This window comes from Acomys minous, assembly GCF_964271855.1.
Source record: "Acomys minous genome assembly, chromosome: 9".
NCBI classification, from domain to species: Eukaryota; Metazoa; Chordata; class Mammalia; order Rodentia; family Muridae; genus Acomys; species Acomys minous.
In genome coordinates, this window is record NC_140490.1 from 20,970,720 (window position 1) to 20,997,492 (window position 26,773).

At 49.0% G+C, this 26,773-nt stretch overlaps 1 protein-coding gene across 5 annotated transcripts; it reads right to left on the minus strand.

The window, feature by feature from the left end:
* Positions 1–1,892: 1,892 nt before the first annotated feature.
* WNT5A (Wnt family member 5A) lies at positions 1,893–24,366 on the minus strand. 5 transcript variants are annotated; one of them, XM_084796397.1, is made up of 5 exons: positions 22,854–24,366; positions 16,973–17,106; positions 15,499–15,749; positions 10,486–10,778; positions 1,893–6,718 (listed from the first exon to the last, which is right to left on the minus strand). In XM_084796397.1, the coding sequence occupies exons 1-5, from the start codon at positions 22,857–22,859 to the stop codon at positions 6,260–6,262; spliced, it is 1,143 nt and encodes a 380-aa protein (XP_084652523.1). In that variant the 5' UTR covers positions 22,860–24,366; the 3' UTR covers positions 1,893–6,259. The 5 variants fall into 5 exon arrangements, with proteins under 5 accessions (XP_084652523.1, XP_084652524.1, XP_084652525.1 ...); XM_084796398.1 differs by lacking the exon at positions 22,854–24,366 and adding an exon at positions 19,309–20,012; XM_084796399.1 differs by lacking the exon at positions 22,854–24,366 and adding an exon at positions 19,077–19,158.
* Between the last annotated feature and the right edge of the window lie 2,407 nt (positions 24,367–26,773).

Here is a 26,773-nt window from a genome sequence, read left to right on the forward strand (position 1 = left end):
TCAGATTTGTGTTTGCACAGAAAGCCTGGGGTTTTTCTTACTTTTCACTTTCATCCTCATTGGCAAGTATCTAAACACACACTTTTATGTTGCCTTCACTCTCAGGCGCTCCCCACCCCAGGAGATCTAACAATGTCTGGAGACAAAAATCTCATTGCCATGCATGGGAGAGTGATGCTGTCAAGTCTGGTGTAGCACCAATGTGCTAGAGAGAGCTGCATACGAGAATCACCTGGACCAGAAAAACAAACAAACAGACCAAACCAAACCAACCAAACAACAACAAAAAAAACGATCACCATGCAGAGGTGAAGAGCCCCTGAGGAAGGCGGATACTCTGTTCAAAACAAAACAAACAAAAAACAAGGCGGGGGGCGGCCACTGGAGTGGCAGTTGCCTGCACCTGCTGTACAAGTGCCCAGCCTCGATTCTTCCTGACTTTCAAGCCAGAAACCTAAATGTTAATGCGAAACGATGTCTCTTTTAAAAGTCCACACTTAATCTGCATACCTTAAAAAAATTCTATGCACGTTAAACAAAACAAATCTGGAGGCACCAAAATCAGGGTGTAGTGAGTAGGAGCCAGGACTGTAGTCTTCTTGCCTGGAGAAAGGCCCCTCCCCACAGGGAGCAAGTATTAACATTACCTCTTAAAGGAACCCGCCGCCGCCGGCTTAGGCAGTCCCTCGCCTTATCTGCTCCCCTCCCAGGCAACATTTGTGGTGCTATGAGTATGTCATGGAATCCTGCTTATGTGGGAGCTAAGTAAACCTGTCCTCTCCCATTTGAAGTACAAGGGGTTCAGCATCACAAAGCCATCCCTCAGCTGTGCCAGGTGGCAAAGCAAATGTCACTGTTTAAACCTGAGACCTCCCCCCCTCCCACCCCCCACCCCACCCCCACCCCCCCCACCCCCGCCTTGTTAGCCCCATATCTGTTCTTAGGAAGAAAGACGACTTGCAGGATCCCCAGTGTCTACACAGAAACATCTACAGGGATTTATCTCGCTCTTGGGTCCACACACAAGCATCAGTACCCCTCTGTGGTCTGATCCCCCCCCCCCAAGTTCTCCAAGTGCCCAGAACCTCAGCCCCACATCAGAAGCTGCATTTTCCCACTGGGAGTGAGGTTCTTCCCCCAGGCACTTGTCTAATGTTCCAACTATCAAGGGAGGCAGCCTTGGCCATGGAGTAGGTGGAGGCCAGGAGCACTGGTAAACCTGAAAGGAACAGATTTCCTCCAGCCAGCCAGCCACCCAGCCGGACCTTCCAGTGGTGCTGGGGTGAGGGGACCCCTAGCTAAGAAACCACAGTCTTTGTGTAATGAATGAAGCGACCGACAGAACATTCCGGTTGGTTCCAACTGCTCTTGATCTCACACACCACTTCATTTCTCCCTTCGGCTCATTCTCCACCCACCCCCACCCCCACCCCCACCCCCACCCCGTTGTTTTGTTTTGCTTTGTTTTTCATATAATCCCTTTTCTCCATTCTAAATGTCTACAGGGGAGAATCCTTTAGCACAACTCTTACATCTCAGCCTCAGCAAAGCAAGTAAGAAAAAGGAGCAGTTGACCAGAGGCCAGCGAGAGATCAGCATTAATGTACAAAATGAATCCTTGAGGTTCGAACATAATGGTCTTTCATGCCAGAAATAGAAGTGTTTTCTTTCTTTCTTTCTTTCTTTCTTTTTTCTTTCTTTTTTCTTTTCTCCCCCCCCCCCCACCCCAGAAGTTCTAAGCCATAATCTAAGCCCACATCAGACTCAGATGAACTCAGGCCCTCCCTGCTGAACACACACACACACACACACACACACACACACACACAGAGAGACACACACACAGACACACACACACACACACACACACACACACACACAGAGGAGCATGCTGGATTTCATAAAATGATTTTAATAGAAAAGTACAAGATATGAACAAAAATAAATAATCTTTATCTCCTTTCTAGCTCAGCAAATTGAAGACTGTATAAAAATTCGTCTAACAGGTCAGTCCCTCCTTCCTTTGAAAACACTGTGAGAGCTTTTATTCAATTTAGATTGGCTCACACCAACCTTTAGTGACATCTGCTTTATAAAGTTGGCTAACAAGGTGTTTCCCTAACATAGAACATCATCAAATCATCAGAACTAAGTGTAAACTCCATGGTAACAGGCAAATTAGAGGATCCCTTTATACGTTTTAATTCGTATGTCTCTAAATGTCTCTGCGACTTAAAAAAACAAACTAACAAACAAAACAAACAAAAAACCCATCATCTCAACTTTAACAACATCGCATCTTGTTTACCAGTCCTCAAAGAGAGGGAAAACTAGAAAATGTGTTTCAAGAAAATAAATATTTCAAAGTATGCTTTACAGTAACAGTGCAGTGCCATAGAGCTGTGCCTACGTGCTTGTTTGCATTAAATATTTACTCGAAGTTACAAGCAACTGTGCTATCCCCGTTCTCTACCTATATTTCAGACCAAACAGTTTTTACAGGTGGTGTGCACTAGTGACCACTCTGGTCAGCTAAGTCAGCTCTTGTCCACAGGCTGCGTCATCCTGCTCTCCGGCTAGATCTGAAGGTTCCAGTGGCTTGAATAATGTTGCAGAAAAAAATACATTGGAAATGGCTATTGGGGAAATCCTTGGAGAAAAGTATGTGGACAGGCAGCTGCTCTCACAGGAAGTGGCAGCCCCGGAAGGTCAAAAAGCACAAAGAAACAGGGCTGCAACAATACAGCCTTGACCTGGAGCCCGATACTGACCAGTGGTTGTGCTTGCCACTGCCTGAATATAAATGTTTCATTGATGTTCCTGTACTGGGAAGGTCTTGAATGCGCTCCAGGATGGGAAGAAAAAAAAAGATGCTGACATTGCTACATTGAGTATATGTTTTAGCAATAAAAAACACTGGTCAATATACAACTGAAGAAAAACTGAAACAGATGTGACTCCTAGAACCACAAGTGTTTGAATTTGCCCAGAAATGCTATTTTAAACACTCTATATGTTGGTCTACTGTTTTTTGTGGAATAATGCATTCTTGGTTTCCTTTAAAGGTTTCAATATGTTACAAGGTTATCCGGAAAGAGAAAGAAAGAAAGAAAGAAAGAAAGAAAGAAAGAAAGAAAAGAAAAGAAAAAGGCAAAGGGCTAGCTAATGTATCTATCAGTCTACACAGTCCTAGCCAGATTCTGGTATACATTTCCAGAAAGCAGAAGGCCTTCTATTAATTGCACATCACACAAGGAACCTTTAGTTTCTTTCTTGCAAGGAACCCTTGCTTTTTTTTTCCATAAAGACTGCCTTCAAGTGGAACACAGAGATGCCCCGCAAGACCCAAGGTGACAGAGAGGCACAACAGTCGCAGTGGTAAACACAACGATACATACAGGCATGCACATATACATGCATGTGTGTGTGTGTGTATAAGCTAAAAATCCAGTCATGGATGAAAGCATGAGCCTTTTTGGTTCATCTCTGGGATGTTACAATAGCAACACACTCTAAAACAATTAAGTTGCGTGCATAATGCTAAAAGAATGCGAGCAATCCTGTGACCAGCTTTAAGCCATCTGCTTGATTTCTGTCTCTCTTTTTGAAGAAACATATAGGAAACAAGAATTCTACTTTTGTTCTGTTACGTATAGAGCTATTTTGAGACTTCCAAAGAGTTCGGTTTGGGTAAAAAAAATTGTCCACTTTTCTTTTATTTGAACACGTAGCTGCCCAAAGCTTTCTCTTGTGGCTTCTCCTAAAAATATTTCTCCACATGAATTAGCTGAAGGACAACTGAAACCTCTTACCAATATACAAGTAACATTTTATTTTATATTCTATCTTCCATTGGCATAAGCCTTTCAATGTTTTTTTTAAACCAGTGAAATATACAAATCACACAAGACAGAAATATGTACATTAAAAGTACAGAATAAAGGCCTCAGAGGATATACAAAATATCTGAATGATGCGTAGAATATCTTACATTAAATAGTTTTTTTTTAAAGCTAGGATTGTTAAACTCCACTCTGCTCATAAACATGAATCACTAAAACAAAAACAAAAACAAAAAAACCATAATCTGATTTAGAAAAAAAAAAAGAGTACTTCATGGTTTTTGTAGAATAAAAACCAAAAAAGTGACATTTTAAACTAAATTAGTGCTTTTTTTTTTCATTTCAAGATCTTTTGCTTGCAATTCACTGTAGCTAAAGGGGAAACGAATATTTTTGAGCAATAAGTTAAGAGCCACAGGACTGAGGTGACCAGAAGGCTACCAAGCCCATGAAGGGAGACATAGGTCTTTTCTAACATTGAAAAACAATATCAGGCCACGAAAACGACACAGCAGATGTCACTTTGGAAAGACAGGTGCCCTTACTTTAACACATTGTTTAAACTAGCTATCTCTGTGGTGAGCAGGTTTGCTTCAGGATTTCAGATCAGTCCCATCAGTCAGACAGGCCCAAGTCCTCACTGAGAAATGAGCTGAGCAAATGGAGATGCTGCTGAGGCTTCTGGCCTCTGGAGGCCTCTCAAACCTCTCAAGGCCCATGGCTGTGACAAGCCACAGTGCTCTCCCCACAAAGAATACCAAAGAAGGTGGAGAACTAGGCGGGTGGGCAGGAAACAGAAAGGCCACTTTCTAACCCACATACATTTCGGGACACCAGCCCTGAATGCTTCTTCAGAGTCTAGCTTGCTTCCTGGTGTTCCTGGAAGGACCCTGTGGAGTCACAGGCCAATGTCAAGACTCAAACCTTTTGGGAAAAAAAAGAAATCTCAATTGGACTGCTATGAAGTACAACAGTACTCCAGGCAGAGAGTGAGACCAGGGCTGTGCTGAGATATAAGTATTTCTATATTTATATATGTATATTTATATATATATATGTTATGTACAAGAGACTGAGATATCAGGCACCATTAAACCATATCCCCTCTTTTATAAATGCAACTGTCCAAATACACGAGGAACAGTTTTAGCGTACACCTGCAGGATAATAGGAAAAGCACAAATGGGTAGTCTAAACACAGGACTATAACAGCCAAACAGCCTCGACACCTCTTTGGACTCCTTGGGGCCAAGTAATATCAGCAAAACACATGAAGTTACTGTACCTCCAAAGGAAAGCCTGAGAGGACAGACAATCCCCGAGTAGCGCTTGCTGAGCCTAGTGAGCATCCCCCAGGAGCTGCGTTTTGTTAGCATAGCCAGCACAGAGTCCAGAGAGGGCCTGGGGTCAAGTAGGAAGGTGGCTGCCACTGTCTCCTCAAAGAGGCATTCTGCCCTTCTGCAGTGCTCAGCTACATGGGATTTCCTTGTTGCCTGGGTAGACGGTCTGCAAGTGAGAGATTCATGGGCAATTTTTCATTTTTAAAGAAAATAAAAATGGCTTTCAAAACAAGATTTTTTTTTTTTTTGAGTCAAAAATCTCTTCTCAGACATCAAGTCTGGTATTCAGAATCAGGTGGGTTAACACCATAAGATTATGGCCACGATGTAGGACATTTCAAGTTTTCTCATTTCTGGGGACTTCCCTCCCCCAGCCCACCAGCTCCCCAAGTTTCATGAAATGTTAGAACAAGGCACATCCATAAATGGATCTGTGGATGGGATACAGTAGCCAACATGATATACCTACTTATGAAGATAGAAGATCCTAAAAAAAAAAAAATCTTCCTTAAAGCACAAAAAGCAAGCTGGTAACTTCTGGAATGGGGCGTGTCTTGTAGCCTGTATTTTTGGCACATATGTATAGTTAACATATCTATATTTGAGATCCTTTGTCTTGTACGAGAGCATCTACAATTCGCTTTGGTCACAGGAACTGAGTCACCCATGGGCCCATACCACTCTTTCACCTGGATTACCACCCATCCCATTGAACTCCACAGTTGAGGAGAAAATGGTTCCCATACCTTCTTAGATGGGAGCCCCAACTGCACAGCTAAATTCAGATATGTGTTATTTCCCCCTTTATCCTGTAGCATCAGAAGAGAAGCTTTGTACTAACTTTGCAAAGATCCGCAAAATAAATATTTTTCTTAGTTTCCCCCGCTATTGCCAAACATTAATTATAATATTAATAATAAACCACAGAGTTCTTAGATGGTAAAAGAAAAAAAAATATACATGGTTCCAGCTGCAATTCTTGGGGGGGGGGAGGGGAGTAAAAAGAACCAGAAGCACTGTACTTTCTATAAATAAGTGGGTCCTGGGAGTGGGGCTGGGTGATGGGCAGGCACACCACTATTTGCACACGAACTGATCCACAATCTCCGTGCACTTCTTGCATTTGACGTAGCAGCACCAGTGAAACTTGCAGTGACAGCGTTCGGTCTGCACCGTCTTAAACTGGTCATAGCCGCGACCACAGCACATGAGCTCGCAGCCGTCCATGCCCTCCGAGGTCTTGTTGCACAGGCGGCCCTGCGTGCCCAGCGAGCCCGTGCTCTCGTTGCGCACGCAGTAGTCTGGACTCGGGTCGATGTAGACCAGGTCCTGCGTGGTCGGGGAGTTGAAGCGGCTGTTGACCTGCACCAGCTTGCCCCGGCTGTTCAGCCTCATGGCTGCTGCGCTGTCATACTTCTCCTTGAGGGCATCGCCCACCTTCCGGAAGTCCGCCAGCTGCAGCCAGCACGTCTTGAGGCTACATGAGCCGGACACCCCATGGCACTTACAGGCTACATCTGCCAGGTTGTATACCGTCTGTAGGAGGAAAGAGGGAAGGTTACAGAAGGGCACACATCCCTGGAGGGGCTGAGATGCAGAGGCGGGCAAGGTGAACAAAGCTGTCCTTGGCTCTCTAGAAGAGGTGGCCGCGTCCCTTGGCAGAATCAGGGGCCGTGTTAGCTCTTCATCCCACTGGAAATATTGTGGGATCCCTTTGAAGCTCTACAACTTCTGTTTCATAATTCCGTCTACAACTATCACAGTCGGATGGGAACAGCAGCAACGAAACATTCCAGTGACCTCCACTTTTGCGGGAGGGCAATGTTGCCAGCAAAATGAGAACCCCATTCTTGCCTGTCTTTCCTCAGTGTAGACCCATACCCAAGCCTCTGAGGGGTGTGCTGCTAGCTTTCTCTGTGAAGACTATGGGGTGCCCCCTCTAGAAATGAGTTCCTGTCAAACTACTGGGAAATAGGGGAGTGCCGGGATTTGAACCCCCAACAGTAGGACACCAAAGATGTGCAATGACTTGGTACGTGCTGAGTTGGGAAGGGTCGGTCCGCCCCTAGAGAGATCAGGGTTTCAATCTTCACCCATCCTACCATGCTACTGTGTCCCCCTCCATGGTCAGGACAGATCTGACACCTGTGATGTCATCCAATCAGACCAGCAGCTTTTTAGCATGTGCAGAAATAGATGACAGCACAGTGACACAGCAAGAGAGCTCACACAGCCAGGCTGCAGGGGAACTTGGTCTGGGTCTCAGTTATGCCCACTAATATTTCCTCTACAGTCTCTCCTCTGTCCTGTCCCACCCTAGGTATCGAGGACCACCTTGCAGCTATGGACATAAGATGGCTGACTCTGCCGTTGAACTTAGGCAACTGGCTGTTCCTTTTCTAAGCCTGTTTGCCACCTGTGGATGGTACCAACTTCCTAGTGCCGTTGGGAGGATAAAATGGAGGGAGGCAGGGAAGCACTGGTCACTCCAAACCCACTCAGTAAGCCTGATCTTTCTCCAGGGTGATGGGGCCATGGCCCTGGGCTTTTGCCCAGTCACCTCAGGCCTCCCAGGAGCAGGGCTCATAGGTCTGGCCCCACAGCACTGTGCCCAGTGGAGGTGGTGGTTGCCTATTTATAGTCCTGGCTGCCCACAGTTCCTCATGCCAGCGACCTTCCCGAGTCATCATGGTGTGGCAGTGCTGCCCGGGGCTTGTCTATAACCCAGGGCTTCTTCTACCCAAACAACCACCTTCCTCCTCCAAGGACTCACTAGGAACTTTCTTTTAACAGAGGTCACGGTATACTCTCTTGCCATAAAGACTTTCAGTCTGAGCAAGGTTTTGCAAATATATTTAACCTTTGCTCCCTTTTAAGGAAAACCTAATGCTAACGCCCTGCAGAAATGTTAATATGATTTCCTGGCATAGCGTACAGCTTTCTAAGGTACCTTGGAGAAGGGCTGCTTCCTTCTCTCAGCTCATTGCTCCCATGACAGGACAGGACCAAATAAGCGACACATTTGAAGATGCAATGTCAGTATGGAGGGCAACAAAAATGGAAAAGGCACTTCTTCAACTGCTCCGAGTGTCCCTTGTGCCACTTGGAAATGCATGTCCCTCTCCTGACAATACCCCTCAGGATTTCTCTCTCAGAAAGAAGTGAGAAGGAAGTTCCAAAGATGCCTCTCCCCCTTCCCCCTCCCCCCCCCCCCACTTCTGGTTGGATGTGCCAGTCAGATCTGACACAGAGGAGGAATGAGGATGGCAGGAGGGTGGGAACCTGGAAACGAGCTCCTAGGGGTGTCCAGAAAATAGAGCCACATGCCTCCCTTGCAGTCACATGTGGGCTCAGAGCAAGCACAGCCTAGAAAGAGGGACCATCCCTGAGTTGGAGGGTCCGAGTCTGTGTCCCCTCAGGGAAACAACAAGCAAAAGCTCATGGTACTTAGACCTTCCCTGACAGGCTCAAACGTTTAACAGCCACTAGCCACTCTGACAGGAAGTTAGCTGGGATGATCTCCATGACCTTTGACTTCCCCATGTCCTATTATTCTGCAATGTTTAATACTCAACCTATCGTTTATCAAGCACTGACTACTGGCTGACCTTAAGCTAAAATCTGAGCTTGAACCAAAGGAAACATTGTTGCAAGTCAGATTTCTTACAGCAGACCCTAACCCTGACCTCACTAGTCTTCAGGAGGACTCCAAGTGGCAGTCACTACCACCACCACTGGGAGGTGTGGAAATGTGGAAACTGAGGCTCAGAAACTAAGAGAGGGGTACCTGATTTAAAGGCAGCATCTCCACTCACCACCTCTCAGCCTTCAGCTCTGGTGCGTGTGTTTAAAGCCAGTTAACTCAGGCTTCAAACACAGACCCGCCTCGTTTCTTATACAGCCACGCAGAGGTCCTCTTGGCCTCAGTTTCCCTATCTGTAACATGAGGGTGTGGGGACAGGGCACTCTGAGGCTCCCTCTAGTCCTCTGAGTTCTGCTCTGTGATTATCTTCCTTTTTCCCTCACCCCAAAATACAGAAGAGTGAAATCTCTGACCAGAAAGTTCCTGGCACCTACCTTGGGTTCTGTGAAAAAAAAAATAATGGCCCTGGTTTTCAATGCTGCCAAAGTTAAGAAACATTTTCACCCCTTCATTTTAAAGCAGCCATAAAGTGCCATGTGTTTAACCGCAGGGGGAAAAGGGGGCCTTTTAAAATATCTTGGAGTAGCTTTTCATATCCCCACCAGGGGAAGGCAAGAGCAGGGACCAGGAGGCTCAGGAAGGCTGGTGACAATTTGTTGCTTTCTCTTCTCTCTAGAGTCACCCTGGACTGGCCTGCTGGTCAGGCTTGAGAGTTAAAACTTCAGTCCTTTCCCTTAAAAAGGCCCTTTGGAAAAACTCTCAGCTCATCAGGTCCACTACATAATGCCAAAAGACGAAAAAAGAAAAGCGTCCAATGCTGGGGGTGAGGCCTTGCTCGGTGCTTTCCAAACTGAAAACCAGCCACAAATGGGGGACCTCTGCTATCCACCTAGTGGGTACTAAAAGAAGCTCCTCAGAAAACAGCTGGAGCTCCAGGAACCAGAGTCCATCACTGCGGATCATTCAGCCCCCTGGAGGGGCAGAGTTTCCGGAATGTGTGCCTTTGTCCAAAGAGGCCCAAGAAAGAGGAAGTGACTTAAGGAAAAAACAAACCTTTAATCCCAGGACTCACTGGGGAGGCAGAGGCAGGTGAATCTCTGAGTTGGAGGCCCTCAAGGGCTACTTAGAGAAACCCTGTTTTGACACCCCCTCCAAAAGACAGGCAGACAGGAAGGAAGGAAGGAAGGAAGGAAGGAAGGAACGAAGGAAGGAACGAAGGAAGGAACGAAGGAAAGAAGGAAGGACAAAGAGCCCAAGAATGGCTGAGGCAGAGGAGGACAGAAAAAGCCAAGCCAAGCATACAGAGACCTGAACTGAGTGAAGGTAACAGGAGAGCCCAGTGAGTGCTCGCACTCCCCCCCTTCCTCCCTCCCTCCCTCCCTCTCTCTCTCTCTCTCTCTCTCTGTCTCTCTCTGTCTCTCTCTGTCTCTGTCTCTCTCTCTCTCTCTCTCTCTCTCTCTCTCTCTCTCTCTCTCTCTCTCTCTCTCTCTCTCTCTCTCTCTCTCTCTCCCCCCCACCCCTCCCACCTCCCTCCCTCTCCTCCCTCTCTCAAGAGCGCACACCTGGAGGGGGATGGGGATGGGGCGGGGCTGGTAATAAGAAGTAACGGGGTGGGGGTGGGGGGCTGTGGCAGCTGTAGCACGGGGACCGTGGCACTCACCCTACGGCCTGCTTCATTGTTGTGCAGGTTCATGAGGATGCGCGCGCTCTCATAGGAGCCCTTGGCGTGGATTCGTTCCCGTTCTCGTGCGTCCACGAATTCCTTAGCGAAGCGGTAGCCATAGTCGATGTTGTCCCCGCAGCCGCCCCACAGCCAGTCCCGAGGCAGGTCCTTGGGGCGAGCAGCACGGCTGCAGCCACAGGTGGACAGCTCGCCCTCCCGGCAGGCGCGGCTCATGGCATTCACCACCCCAGCTGCGCTCACTGCATATGTGAAGGCCGTCTCTCGGCTGCCTGCGGGCAAGGATGAGGGGGGTCACTAGATTGCCAGCTGCGTACAGTGGCCTATATCTTGCTCTCTGTGAGTTTGTGTGTGTGTGTGTGTGTGTGTGTGTGTGTGTGTGTGTGTGTGTGTGTGTCTGTGTGTGTGTGTGTGTGTGTGTGTCTGTGTGTGTGTGTGTATGGTGGGGGTGGGGGTGCCACTAAGGCCTCCAGCACACTGACTTGTGCAGGCTGAAGAAGGCTGAAAGAGCCTCAACACACACCAATGCTTGGAGAGGTAGGGGCCCCCAGCACATCAGGCCTTGGACCCAGTTGTGGGGCTGAAAGAAACCATACGTCAAAACACAGAGCAAACAGTCCTCAGGCCCACTGAGGGCCAAGAAAACCTGGACTGCAGCATCTGAGGAGAGAAGGGGAGCCCCAACACATAGGGAACCTGGATGATTTGGTAAAGGAGAGAGAAGACACCCAACATGCCAATGCTGCTACTGGAGTGAACAGGCAAAGATGAAAGTCAAGCTGACACCCCACCCTGAGACCCACTCCAAAAGGCACACCCAGGCCCTAGGCTCCCCTTGAGGCAAGCTCAGAAGGATGGATCTAGTCACAAAGAGCAGCAAGAAATTACAAAGGAGGAAGGGATACCTGCATTGGCTGAGACGGTCTGAACCTAGTCAAGACTTAATACTGCTGGATTGATTTTCACTAACTAACCCCTTTTGAAGATATTCAAAACATCTTATTTCCAAAAATGTACATGAAAGAAGTCGTTGAAGGAAAGTCAGAACGGGCCTAGACGATTTTTTTTTAACCCTTGTTCTAATGTTGATATTATTTTTGTCTTGAGCAGAATATAATTCACTAGGCTTAGAAGCCTCTGTGACTCCCAGGTCCCCACCCTCAGCCAGACATTGCCCTGAGGGCCACAGTTACTTTTTGCCTGGTAACTCTCCTTCTGCAGCAATAATCTCTCCTCCCCTATGGGCTCTCCATTCTTTACCATCCTGCACAACAGTTGCAAACCTGCCCTGGAACTTCTCATGTGGGTTAAGTTTTGAGCGGTTAAGTTTAAAACGGTCCTCCTGGTTGGTTTTGGTACCACAGCTACTAGTTCCTCCCCATCCCTGACTCTCCTGCCCTATCTCCCTACCCTAGCCTTGGCCTCAAACTGCTGAGATGACAATGGATAGAAGAAGCAAACAGACTTAGGGGAAATGGGGGGTTGGGGTGGGGAATAGAAAGTGTTCCTTCCTCAAACTGGTAAAGATGATCTCCCCAGAAAACACTGTTAATTGAAGACTGTTTTTTAAGTTCTGCTTGCATACAGAGAAGCAGCCTGGCACACAGACTGCACTGTGAGCGAGAAGGGGTTAACGTTTCAGCCCAGCTGAAGGAAGCTGGGCCTGCATTTGGAGGAAAGATGGGGGCCTCACTTTCAAAATCAACTGTAAAATAAGGGTATTGAAACTGAGGCCCTCGAAATAAAGGTCCCTTCTGATGCTAAAAGTCCCTGTACCAGACTGGGTTTCTCATACATTTAGAAAGCAGCCTGCTAGCAAATCTTTATGGAGCAAGGGCAGCACAAAGACAGCTGACCTCAGCAGGACCCAGCCAGGCCCCAAGGAAGTCTATGCAGGGCTCTGGTGCCTGCCCCTCTCTGGGAATAACTGTCCCACAGCTCCATAAGCCCATACATGATCCCCCCCCCCCCAGGAAGGACTATGGCTTCAAGTCACACAGACTCTTCTCTCTTGCACAAAAAAACCCAAATAATAATAATAATAATAATAATAATAATAATAATAATAATAATAATAATAATAACAACTACTTCAGGGGTATGCTGGCAGTTGGCAGGAGGATCCAACCAGAAAGTTCCAGTGGGGCTGTACATCTGTCTAGTCCAACTTAGGCAGCAGAGTACATATATCGGGGGAGTGGAAATAAATGAGGAGAGCAGATGGATTGGAGGAAGTTATCTGAAGATTAACACTGATCATACAGAAAACCTTGTGGCCTGAGTAGGAGAGGTGTGGAATAAAAGTGCTGTGAGTAGGGAAGAGGAGGTAAAGTGATCCTCTGAGGACAGAGGGGCCCACCCGCCCTCCACACACACACCCCCAGACAGTGTCCTTTGACTACACAGAGCAGAAGGGGCTTTTATACAAAACACAAATTGCACAGCCTTTTCTCATAGGTCTAGTTCAATCACTTCCATTTTCACCCAGAATACAGAACCTGGTAGGAATCTCTAAGCTAATTGGTGACTTGTTGGAGAAACAGCAGTTTGAAAAGTGCCATTTGGTCCCCGGAGGCCTGTGCGCCCACCGCCTATCCAGTCATCCTGCCTGCTCATTTGGTTAAGTTTACCTCTGCATGAAACCAATGCTGAGCTGGATCCTCACATCCCTTAAAATGGTGCCTTCCTGACATCTTTTCACAGTGTCGAAACAAAGACAAGGGAGAGACAAAAGCTGGGAGGAAAGGGGAGCGCGATGAAAAATGAGAATGTTTCCAAAATGAAGCCTGGGCCCTTCAGGAGATTGCTGTGCGCAGAGCCTCCAGGGCAACTGGCACCTTAGAAAAATGAGCAAAGAAAGGGGTCAGAGGTGGCAGGCAAGAGCTTCTCAGACACTGGCCCCACACAGGGTCAGGCTCTCACAGACAATTGTCATTCCCCACATCCCTGAGGTACTGAGGGTTTTAGGGTGACCTGGGTACACCTTAGGCACCAAAGGTGTTTTCAAAGGTCCCTAAGCTCACGGACTTTAAGCAAAGCCTGAGTTAGGAAAAAGAAGGTACAGACATTTTTCCATTCTGTTCCATTCTCATCCCGAGAAAAAGCTCATTCTAATTTTCCTATTCTCCTTCTCTTCTTTCAAATATTAAGGAAAAAACAAAACAAAACAAAAAGGCCTCTTGAGAGTCACACCTAATCTGCCAGGTGGCTTTCTGCTCTGGGACAACCAGGGACTTGGGAACCTCTGGCCAGTGAAGATGCAACTTGTGCTTCCTGGGGCATCAGATGACCAGCTCACAGCATGGTCACTCTCCTGCCTCCCTCAGGCTATGAGGAGGGTAGAACTCACACAAGCCCCACCACCTAGTCCCTACCATGGAGAACCACACAGTCAAGAACCAAAGAGGGTACAACTAAATATAGGCCTTTGGAGTAAGTGTTCCAATCAGGCCTGAAGGAGACAAACACTTCGAACCATGGGCTACCATTGCTCAGAGCCCCTCAGCAAATGAGAGCTTAGTCCACTCTTGCCCAGGCTAGGCCTCGTGTTGAGGCTCAGGAAAGGATGTTGAACCAAAGCTGTGTCCAAATGAGTTCCTAGCAAAGCATCTTCCTCTGGCTCTTTCTAACCCCTGTCCCATGGCCTAAATGGCAGCTGAGGCACATATGAGGGGGACACACAGATACTTGACATTTCCTTAGAGTTTAGAAGGTTTTTAGCTCCTCTCTGGAAGTGTCAGAGGTAGAAATAAGTCTTCACTATGTCCCCATGTCACTTTATCCAGGGACCATTTCTAGTTCCTGAGGCTTCGGTACTCCAGGCTGACCCCAGAATATACATTAGCGCATTTTAATCATTGACAGAAAGGACAAAGCCCGTGAACCCTGCAGGCTGGGGCTAAGGCTGTACTCCCACTGGATTATGGGAGTGGCTTCTAAAACTGTGTTCCTTTAGTTTATGAATTCCCCTTGCTCAAGCATCCACTGACCACTCTTTTTTTTGTTCTCAATGAATGCACTTTTTTTTAAGGGTTTTCTTTCAGAAGTATTTTATCCATCTGTGATGGATATTAAGCCAACTTTTTATCTCCAGTCAGTATAAACAGTTAATTGCCTTTGATAAATTGCTTCTTACTTTTGGAGTCACTGCAGTCGTATTAATTATAAGGGCTTGTTTGCAGGAAACTAAAGAGGCCTACAATATTCACAGTAGAAAACACACACAGGGCCCATCTGTCAAGTAGGACCCTAGTCTATTGCAGAAAACCACAGGCAAACTGATTTTTCAATTTCTTTTTCTTTTGGTTCAGTTTAAATGTTATCTCATCCCTGAGTGGAGCAACAAATTCAGCAACATACATATTTAAAATTAAAACTCAAACTGTAAGCAAAACACTTCAAAGTTGGTTGAAAGCCCGAGTGTGTAATTTTTTGCCGATTGTCAAAAGAAAAAAAAACACACACATAAATTGTATCACTTCTTATTAAAATTCTTTCTGGGACTAAAAATAAAGCTTTTAACTTTATATATCTCTCTAGCCTCAGGAAATGTCTATATTAGGAAAATTAAAACCTTACTGTCGGCATTGCCAGCGTTCTGAAAGATGACAACTTGGGCCATTTGGATTGTGGCTTAAGACACTTATAACCATCCAAAAGGGTTTTTAGATATAAAAGAGCTTAAACGGCTCAGCATTGCCCCCCCCCCTCGCATCTACTTTTGATAAATCAAAGCAAGTGTCCTGACTCTGCTTTAGATAAAATGCATTTCGCAGAAATTAAGTGTTGCAGGGCAGTGTAGGCTTCTGTGATGATGCCCTTCCAATTGGTTCAGCAAGTTAGAAACTCACCATCAGAGAGAGGTGGGGGATCATGAGAAAAAATCCTCAAGCCATCACCCCAAGCTGTAAAAATGGCCCCTCATCAAGATTCAAGCAAACCGAAAGGCCAGCGCAGGACAAAGTTGATGAGCATCACAAGGGGTTTCCTTACCTATTTGCATCACCCTGCCAAAGACAGAGGTGTTGTCCACTGTGCTGCAGTTCCATCTCCGATGTCGAAACTGGTACTGGCACTCTTTGATGCCTGTCTTTGCACCTTCTCCAATGTACTGCATGTGGTCCTGATACAAGTGGCAGAGTTTTTTCTGTCCTTGAGAAAGTCCTGCCAGTTGGCTGCAGAGAGGCTGTGCACCTATGATATAGACTTCTGACATCTGAACAGGGTTATTCATACCTAGCGACCTGCAAAGGGGAGGGGGAGATGTGCATTCAAGATTTACGTGAACTCTAGAGGTAGCTACCCGCCTCCCCAAAAGCATGTCAGTGGTAAAGAGCTTGAAGCATACAGATGCCTTTCTCTCCTGTTTGTCTGCATGACAAAGTATGAGAAGGGCTTCATAGAACTCCTCTGTTTAAACTCCGAAGAAAACAGAGGTATTGTGTAGTCCCCACTCGGCCATCTGGCTTCCTCTGTTAGTGTTCTCACTGCCTTCTTAGCCAGCCACTGGGTACCTGAACCAAGATTTCTGAGATTCTCTGAGAAAAGGGGGGAAATGTTTTTTGTTTTTTGTTTCCAGAGACCAGCCACTGACTTTAGTGAAAATGACTCGGTGCCCACAAAGTGGATGGATCTGTTTCAAAAATTCAGGAACATCAAAAGGAGAGACAATTAGGCAGTGGGAGGCAGCAGTACCTTCCATGAATGGATGTACAGAGGAATGTCTATACAGACCGACAAAAGTCCCCCATGTTTTCAGACACATTAAAAGAGAGTGAATGTGAAGGATCCAAGACAGGAAATCCAGGGACCAGAAGTCACATTTGACAGTCAGAAAAGCAAAACCAAACAAAAAGCCATGCTATGCCTTTACCAGTGAGAAAATATCCAGAACGCCATCACATACAACTCCCTGGATATATTCCAGTCCAGAGAGAGACCGTCATTTAGGGACATTTGACTACTTCAAGTTCACCTCTTTTTGATCAAATTTCAAGTAGCAAACACTTCTCTACTTGGGTTTAGCTGTCTTCTAGGACTCTGCTACCTCAGACATTGTGGATGAATAACCCCAGATGACAGAAAAGTAAAAAGGGAACGCATTTTAATTTTACCTGGAGGTGGCAAATAGTAAACTTTCTAGATAGGCTTGCAGTTATTTGAGAAGTGTATTTATTTCTCCCTTATTACACAACATACTACAAGCCCATGTCTCAACAAGGGCTTCATAGAAAAGCGCTGAGATTTATATATTCGGATTCCCCCCATGAATCTGAGTGTATAATTTACAAAATTAGCAGGTTACAAGACAATTCGTATTTTAAAAGCACATAGAAAATATATGCATCTATTAGATAAATGTAATTGCACCCATGCTCGCTCTTCAACTTTCAACACTGTAGCATAATGCAAGAGTACTTAAAAAAAAAAAAAAAAAGCAAAGAATAGGCACACAGAATCAACTTACCACCAAGAATTAGCTTCTATTACAACCTGGGCAAAGGAGAAAAATGTGGCCAAAGCCATTAGGAAGAATTTGGAAGACATGGCACCTCCAGCCGTCCCCAAAGCCACTCCCGGGCTTAATATTCCAATGGGCTTCTGGAGAGGAAAGAAAGGAGCAGATGTTTATTGCCTTCAGATAATTTTCAAGCATACAAGTTTAAACAACGGAAACATCCGAGGTCTCTTAAGTTTACTGTTGATTGACTGCGCTTCTCCCCGTGAGTTTTTTTGATGGCAAGATATAAGGCAGTTTCTTTTTCCAAATTAATCCACCCACGCAACCTCACCAGGAAATCTTATTTCGCTGGGATTCTGCGCGCGGGGCACGCCAGCGATTACAAACATGTCTCAATGCTGTTGAGTCAAAGCCCTGGTGCCAGGCTTCCTGCGACTTCCAGTCCCGCACCCCCTCGCTTCCTTCTAGCTTCCCGATGCGCTCAGTCCCTCCTAGGGAATTCACTCGGGTACCCGCCGCCACCCTCGTCCTCCCTCGGACCTGGGCCGAAGCAACAAGTGGAGCCAGAATTAATTCCATGGGCGAGAGGAGCGCGAAGGCGAGTGGAGCGCACTGCCGGAGGCTGCCGAGGAGGCGGGGTGGCCGGCGCGGGGGTGGGGGTGGGGGCAGGACGCGGGAGGGAAGGGCAGGGGGTGGGGGCGAGGCCCCAGGGACCAGCGCGCGCGCGAGTGCCCAGCTGGGAAATGCAGCTCCGAATTAACATCGTATGTTTCATAATCAGTTTACGGGACCGATTTTGGGAAAGCCACTTCCAGATGGGGAAGAGCAGCCTGGGTTTCCTTTAGGATCTGCTTCAGCCAGTTTGGGGCGGGGTGTAGACGGAGTTGAGGGTAAAGGATAATGAATGGGAAGAGAGGTCCGCTCTTCCACCCTAGGGAATCCGGAAAACCTGCCTCCTCCTGCCAGCGGCCTCAGCTCAGTCTGAGAGGAGTGATACGTCCCGTGTAGAAAGAAGGTTCCGGCTTCAGTTCTTTTATAAGAGGGTCTTTCCCTTGGCCTGCCCTTCTCTCGGACCCCATTATTCTGACTTTTTTTTTTCTCTCCCTCTGGCCCCCACGTCCAGCAGCTGCTGGGAGTAAGGGGGCGAAAACCACAAAGGGCCTGGTGTTTCTCTTGGAGCTGTCCCCCCATGATTTCCTCGCACCACTGCGAGCCTGTGTCTTGAAGTACACTGCCACCAGGCCTCCGTCTAGCCTTTCTAGCTCAAGTCGGGCTCAGGTCACTTAGTTCCAAAAGGTTGGCAAACGGGCCGGGCCGAGGCAACAGGTTCCCCCAGCGGAGCCAGCTCCTAAGCATCAGAAGTGAAGTAAGTGTCCCTGGCCTCCAAGGCGCAGGGAGCCAAGTAGAGAAGTTTCCTTCCTGAAGATAGTCGGGGGCAGACATTTCTGCTGCTGCTCCCACTGGTGACTTCTCCACCTGCAGGCGGCGGCGGAGAGAGAAGGGTGTGGGTAGGAGGAGCAGGTTTCCAGCGTTCCCTTTCACAGCTCTGATAAGTGTAACTCTGTGACGCCCGCAGCCCCCGAGGGAGCCCCTTCCTTTGGAAAAGCAAGAAAAGTGAACCTCCAGCAGGCGAAGGTCCTGCCGAGCGAAACCAGTTCAGTAAAAGGAGTGAAGGGAACCCCCGGTCGGCTGTAGAAAGTTAAAGGGCCCTGGAGCACGCGGTAGCTTTCCCTTGTGAGCCACCCCTTTGGCTTCGACACCTTCGGGCTCCTGGTAGAGGAAATGCTTATGTGCTTCCCAGGGCCAGCTAGCCAGATCTCGGAGCCTCCGCCCCTGTCGTCCCCCAAAGCACCGCAAAGCTGGGAAAGCATCCTGGAGAATGGAAATCTGGAGTTTCCCCAGTCTAAGAGAAAGAGAGAAGGTTCAGTCTCCTTCCCTACCCCCGCCTGAAGTGTCAAGTTTCCTCCAGGGGAGGGGTGGGCTTCGGGGTCTTTCTTTGCGCGCGGCCCAGGCTGCAAAGGCTGGAGTCCCCAGTGGAAACTAAAACCATGCACTAACGTGAGTGCGCGCGCACAAACACTCATCCACACACACTCTCGTGTACACTTACACACACGTGTGCACAGACACACACGTTCCGAGGGGCTCCAGCTCACAGATCGCGGCGGGCCTCACTCACTTTTGGAGCTTCACGGCGGGCGGGGCGCGCGGGGCGGGGCGCGGGTGGTAGAGAAATTGATAACAGATTCGGCGGATTACAGGGAATCTCTTTGTTAGAGCCGAAACCACACAAACCGAACCCTCTCCTAGCCCGACGCCCCCAGGGCAAATCCACCATTTACCAGAACTTCGGCCAACTGCTAGTTTCCTCAACTCCGGTCTCCTCAGTTTCTGAGTAAGCGTGTCCCAAGGAGATGAACAGGGGAAACCCCGAGAGCAGCGTCTGCCTTGGACTCCTTGCACTTGCCTGGAACACCTCGGTTTTCTTCCAATCTGTTGCAGTCCCACAAATTTGAGCGATTCAGGGATTCACAGAGAACTCACTAACGAACACTTCCACTCTAGACGGTAAAGCGTCCACCCGGTTTACGAGGGATCGGAAGCGAAGAAGACTGTGTGAAAGAGAACTTTCGAGAGACTGCCGCAGCAGGGCTAAAACTAAAGTTCTGGTCAGAATTATCCAGAGATCCAGCCAACTGTTTTTCATCGGAGGCTTGGGAAAGCAGATTGAGAAGACGGAGCATCTGTCCTCCTCGCGCGCCTGCAGAGGAGGCTGCGGGCTTTTAAGAGGTGCAGCGCATGGGTGGGTGAGGTGAAGGAAAAGCATTTGCAGGTCTCTGAAGCCGAAGCAGCTGGACCTCGCTGCTGCTGATTCCCCAAAAGCGAACCCCCAAAGCCTTCAGGACGGACTAGATGAAAGGTGCATGCTGGAATGCTACTCTAAGGTGCCAACGCGAGGAAAAGGGAAGTTGGTGGGAAAAGAGGAACTCCCCCGGTCTAGGTAGCTACAGGAGGCGTGCAAAAGCGTCCAGCTCCTAAGTGCAGAAACAGCGGCCCCTTAATGGGGCGAGGGGGGGGGGGGACGACACGACAGTGGCCCTACCTCACTCCCTGGTCATTTCCTTCTGCTAGAAGCTACATTTAGGGCCCAAGTTTGGGAGTGGAAATAATGAGTGATGCCAACTAGGCGGAAGAAGAAAGTGACCCAGGCTCCTGGTGGCGAAAAGGAAGATGGGAAACTCCCAGAAGGTCTCCGTTCTTGACGAGGTGGAAACTAAACTCTGTTCCCCAGTCTGCTCTTTCTCCGAACCAAGTAGAAGGGTGGAGAAACTTGCCGGAGGAAAACTTGGGTGCAGGCAGAAACTTGGTTCCTGGGTTTCAAGAACAGCAGAGAGAAGGCGGTGAAGAAATGGCCAGTAGAGTGGCTGCTTATGGGGGAGTAGACAAAGGAAGCGTTGCTCCCCACCATTCAGGCCTGGGCCCAGCGGAGCTATAGCTGCCCTGAACCATGAATACGTGTGACCACAGCAATATATGTGCTTGCGTGTGCGTGCGCGCAGCAGGCAGGAATAGCCAGTGAGATAAGCCGGAGGTTGTCTGGGGCTACAGTCAGGGTAAGGTACATGAATAGCTCCTGAGTGACCTACAATCGCCCGGAAGTCGGAGAATAGTGACAATCCAGGAGAAAAACACTCTAGCTCCGTTCTCCTCATTTTCCCGAAGCTCAGCGATGCACCCTAGGGCTCCCCAAAACCAACACACAATTATCTCACCCAACTCAGCACAGACTTTTCTGTCCAAAATTAAGCCGAGTGCCTGCGAGGGAGTGAGAAATTAAAGTCAGTTCAGTCCCCAATCTTTACAGGGGATTTAAAAAAAAAAATAGACAAAGTTTATAGACGAAGAAGACGAAGTCACTAGGTTTTTGTTTGCTTGTTTGTTTGTTTTTGGTTTTTTTTATAAACGAAGAAACAGGCTGAAAGAGGGGAACGCAACAGGTATCCAAGGCCACAGAAAGAATTGGTGAGACAACCAAGGCCACACCCGAGGCCTCTTAAGGTGAAGCTCCCTCTCCAGGGGCCAGAAAGAGTCCGAATCTTTGGTCCAATTGCCCGAGGCCTCTTTGCTGGGTTACACCTAAGGCTGTTTCCTATTCGCAGCTCTACGCAACGCAACACAGATTGTTCCCTGGCCGAGGTCTCAGAGGACTCTCGGAGGGAAAGTAAGGAGTGAGTGGTCGCCAGGGATGTAAGCTGAAGGAAAAGAATTCTGAGGCGCCCTACTTCCAAACGGCCAACAGGGGGCAGCCGGCACCGCGAGGCTGCCTAGAAAGCCCGTGTTAAAGCTCTGAGTTTTGCCGGTGCTTAGCGCACCCCTTGTGCACAGGAGCGCTTAGGAGGGGAAACCGGGGGCTTGAGCTGGGCCTCCTTCGGAGGATCTAGAGCCGAATCGAGGAGAGGAAGGCTAAAGTCGACTTGTCCAAGACTTTCGAACAACTGATTTCCAGCTCCCCCAGCCCTCAAAGCAAAGCAAGGGTTTCCACGCGACCACCAGTACCCTCCACTGCCCAGTCGCTGGATACTCACATTTTCTCCTCCACACCATACCCACCCCACCCCCATAAAACCTACCCTGATGGAAAATGTCTTGAAACCAAACCTAGCTAATGTGCTAATAGTATAGGCAGGCGGGCAGAAGATGAGGAGGTGGAACCTCATCGCAGGGCCCAAGTTATTTCCCAAGAGTGAATTGTCCACTTAAAGTACCAGCCAGGAGCAGTGGCTTGGACAGGGCACGGAGGATAAAACAGGGCCTTGGAGCACCAGAGTTTACAAGCCTTTCTTTGAAGGAAGAAGACTGTTTGCTTTTAGAAAAACATCTTCGTTCCGATTTTCATCTTAATTCTCTAGAAAACTGGAAACGAGAGATGCAAGGTATAAATGGAAATTGTTATTGAGACGCGGAGAGCAGACAGAGGAAAAGTTGTTTGGAAAATTGCTAGTTATATTCCAAGACGAAACGTTAACTTTTTTGTAAAAGTGAACTCTCGGTGACCCTCAGAGTGTGTGACTCGGCTTTAACACACAACTGACAATTAAAACAAACACGAGTTCACAAACTAACCCCCTCCTGCTCTTGCAACTCGGAGGCCCTGGTGTCCCTAAAGCACTGGGGCTGACTCCGCTCAGGGGGCAGGATTAAAGCCACTAGGACCACTACTCCCCGCCCCCACGGCTGCAGTAAAGAGCCAGAGCTCACCCAGAGGCCGCTAATAATGCTAATAACGCGACCCCTCTCCCAGCGCGGGGTGCGCGCTGGCCCCCCGCCAGGCACTCTTAAAGGCACAGGGGCCGGGAACGCTCGGATTACTCGACCTGGACAGCCGGGAACCTGGCCCTGATCGTAGGTTGGGGGTGGGGAGTGCATTGCTCTGGCGTAGGTGGCCCCTACTTTCCCTAGTCCCGCAACTTTTCTCCTAACCTAGGAGTCCTCTTGCCCCCCCCTCGGATCTCCGGCCACACAATCTCCGAATGCCCGTGAAGTAAGGGTTTGATTGATAAATGTTTGATGAATCGAATCATTATCCTGTTGCTGAAATACACAAAGTAAACAACACTCCGGGTTCTCCGACCCGAGTTATTTTACATGCCCTCTCTTTTCTCTATAGTTGAAAACGTTTCAAGAATAGCCGCCGGTGCGAAAAGTTTCCAAGGACGCAGAGGCAGTGTCCCCAAGGCAAGGGGACGAAGAGATAGGAATCCCTGTCTACCACATCGGAGTTTATCTTTCTTTGGGCATTTGGAGAAATGGAGGGGCCAGGAATAGATGGAAGTTCAGTTAACTTTCAAAAGAAAAAAAAAAGTAGCAAGCGTCGGTGCGCACTTACCTTCATGGCGAGGGGGGAGGGGGCACAGAGAGGAAGTCGCCACCCGAGTAAAGGCGGCTGAGGAATCCAAGCGGGGCGGCCGGGTTAAGCCTTGAGGGAAGATCCAAAGCAGGGCTGTGGAGTCCTCCTGAGCGCGTCGGGTGGGCGCAGCGACCCGGAGCGGAAGCGAGCACTGGCGCCCGGGCTCAGGCTAAGGAGCTGGTATAGCGTGGAGATGCGCGCAGGAACCGAGAGGGCGCCGGCGCGCGCGGGCGAGCAGCAAGCGCAAGGCCGAGCCGGGACACAGTGCAGGAGCCGCGGGTCCGACGAGGGCGCGCAGGCGACTGTTCCGCGGCGAGGCGCTCCCTCTCTAACGTCCATCAGCGACGGCGGTAATTAGGGCTTTCCAACCCCAAATGTGGGCGTGATTGTGCAAAAGACTTTACAACAAATAATAAAAAAAATTCTTCACAAGAAGGTGAAAAAAATGTCCCACTACTCGACTGTGGCCCGAGGCGGGGAAGGAGGGGGGGCGATCCCTGTGCCCAAGGTGCCCCCAGTTCATTCACACCACGAATTCTGCAGACTCCTGGCGGCTCACGCCTCCTGATCGTCAGCTCCTCCTCTCCGGGTCTGTGGCCGAAACGTCTGCTTCCAGGGGCTGCTCCGGCAGCTGAGTTAGCTAGTGGACGTCTGTGTACACACAGACACACACCCAAACACACACACACGCAGACACGCGCGCGCACACAGACACAGAGATACACGTACACACACACACACACACGCAGCAGCAGCAGCAGCAGCAGCAGCAGCAGCAGCAGCAGCAGCTTTGGAACCACAGAACAATCAGGCACGCGTGGCTTTTTCTCCGGGAGATGCCGCTGAAATTGCACAAGTCGCCATCAGAGCTGCAAGAGTCAGCGCCAAATTTTGTCCTTTCATTTTAGGGTCTGGCAAAAACCGGGCGCAGAAATGGGTTCAAGTCGGCCCTGAACTTTTCGCCGCTTGGGGGCTGGAGACGTTGATGGACAGCTACCCCGTGGGGAACGTTGGCTTCCCCCTTCTGGTCCCCTTCTTTCTTTCTTCGGATTAACCTTCGTCTTTCCAACCCCCTGCTTTTCCAGGGCGAGCAGAGCAAGGGACCGCGGACGCGGGGCTCCGCGGCGGCGACTCAACTCCAGAGGTCCATGGCGGCTGAGGCTGCCCACCTCCTCGGTCGCGGCCAGGGTCCCAGGGGCGGTCGTGGGGCCGGGCGGAGGCGGCGGAAGGAGCCCCTGAAGCAGCGGCCGCACTAACAGGACTCCGGACGGCGGAGGCGGCGCCTCAGAGCCTGCAGCAACTTTCCACGCGACGCAGTACCCCACAGACTGACTGCCCAGCGTGGGGACCGCGTGAACCCCCACCCCCGGCCCTCTTGGCCAGCTCCCTCACTTTCGCCCTCCCCTGTCTCCAGACTCCTCTTTCCCTTGGTGTTCTCAGCGAAAAAAAAAATATTTTTAAAGTTGCAGAACCAAACGCGGCTGGAGAGGCAAGGGGGGGGGGACGAAAAAAAGTCAACTTTGCCTATGCGCATGCGTAGTGAGGCTGTCCTATGACAAACTTCGCAGGATTTTAAAGCTGTACTACGGGCCGGGGTGCCGGGAGGCGGGTACGCTCCCCCTTAGGCCCCCTCCTCAAGGCTCCCCATCCCCCAGGCATCTGTTGAACGAGGTCCACTCGGCCACTGTTGCCTACCCGCCTCCTGACTGGCTCAGCGTTTTCTAAAGCGGTCAACCCATTTGGAAGGCTGAACCCCCAGCTTTCCGAACCGGACCCTTTGGTTCAACTATCCCAAATTGCACTTAGTGGAGCCTCTGCAGAGACGACCTCCCTGTCGCGGACCCTCCCCTTCTTATGGTCTGGGAAGAAAACTGGAAGCCTGGGCTTGGAAGGGTAGGCTAGGCTTGCACACCGTGCTGAGTCCGCGGTGTTCGGTAGACAGAATAGCTCTTCATTCTGGGACCCAGAAAGGCTAGGCAAAAATAGAGATCGTGCCGCCAGTGCGAATCCAGACAGCGGCTCTCAGGTAACAAGACTGTGAAGTTAGGTGAACTAGGATTCAGAATCCAGAGCTTGTAGACACTTCTAGATACCTCAAATTGTTAAGCCTTCGACTGGGCAGAGAGTTGATGGATATGCACCACCCCAGCCTCCAGCATGCCATGGATGCTAAACTCAAACAGTGTCTCCTGGGATTGTACAATTCTTGTCTCCATCTTTTCCACTTTCCAATGGTCAAGGGTGGAGGATACACACACACCACACCACACACACACACACACACACACCACGTATCATACCACACACATACATACCACACCACACATAACACACCTCACTACACATAAATACACAGCACACACATTACACACACACCTCACCACAGCATACACACACATACCACACATATATCACATCACACACATTACACACACACCATAACACATATACACCACATACACACACACACACACACACACACACACACACACACACACACACACACACCACTCACATGAGACAGTTCATTTCATCCACTCCCTGGTTTGCCCTTGAGCTTGGTGCTAACAGTTTGGGTTTGCTGCCCTGTTCCTCACCCCACCCGCATCCCTGGCAGCCCACTTTAGAACATGTATAAGCCACAAGTTCAGCTCCAGAGATGTGACTGCTCCTCCACTGACTCCTCACCTCCTCACCATCCCTGCATCCCTGCTGCGCAAACAAGGTTTTGTGAGCTACACAAATTGGAAAAGATGGGTGGCTCCTGACCCTTCTCCTCCCACTGGCATTCTCTAGCTAAGGATGCAGTCCCAAGACATGATGGGGAGTTTTGTGAACCTCTGGCTTCCCTTGGGGTTCCTTTCTCCCAAGCCTCTCTAGGCGTTCATCCCTTATCAATCTGTGGGCATTTTTATGATTTTTCCATGCAGCTTTAGATCTGCACACTTGAGGAAAAGGAATAAAAATGAGTTTGATTTTTTTTTTCTTTGTATCACGAGAATTGCTTCCAGGCTCTGTCTCCTCCCTTTGCTCTGCTTCCAGCTACTCAACTCTGTAGCTGCAGCTGCAAAGAAATTCCCATGCTCTGCAATCCCCCATCCCCCACCCAGGTGTCCCCAGGCAGGCATCCCAGCTCTGTCCTGGGATAACACACCTCCAGGCTAGAACAAGCAAGGAGTAGCCATGGATGGAGCCCCTAAAGGGCAGAGAAGCCACCTGGCTCCCAAGTGCCCTGGATTCCAAATGCAGGCCACATAAACAAATAGGATAGAAGGGGAAATCCCTTCTACTTACAGTCAGAGCAAAACTACTGGCTGCCCAACCCTAGTTTACTTAGCCATTGCCTGAGTTACCTGGATAATTGTTTGTGTCTCTACAGTTGCCTTTGTGGACATAGATGCTGTCTCAATGGTTCATCCCTTGACCCTCTAGTGCAAGATGGAACCTGGGGGTCCCAGTTCTTTCCTTACTGCTTTCTAGTTGTTCACAAGTACTCTACACACAACACACACACACACACACACACACACACACACACACACACACACGCATGCACACACGCATGCACACACACATGCACTTACACATGCACACATACCACACACATGCACACATGCACAACCTACACACACACACACACACACACACGCACACACACACACACCACAAATAAAAGCAATCATAAAGTAGATGGTGTGCCTGCAATAGGGCACTTAGAATGGAATTGATGCCTTTGACAGTTAGAGAGTGGTAAGGACACACCAAGATAGTCACAGATACACTGAGTCTGGGCTAGGTACTCCCCTATTGCTGGACTCTGACCTTTTAGAAAAAAAAATCATCCCTGAAAATTGAGGTTTTTCAAACCCTTTTTGTGCCATGCAAATTCTGGCTAGAGC

Excerpts from the sequence above, each read along its gene's own strand:
- WNT5A (XM_084796396.1), bottom strand. The coding sequence starts at position 17,545 with ATGGAATTAATTCTGGCTCCACTTGTTGCTTCGGCCCAG. Across the intron at positions 17,107-17,506 it reads CACTTGTTGCTTCGGCCCAG|AAGCCCATTGGAATATTAAG; the intron begins GTCCGAGGGAGG and ends TTTCCTCTCCAG. Across the intron at positions 6,719-10,485 it reads ACAATGAAGCAGGCCGTAGG|ACGGTATACAACCTGGCAGA; the intron begins GTGAGTGCCACG and ends TTCCTCCTACAG.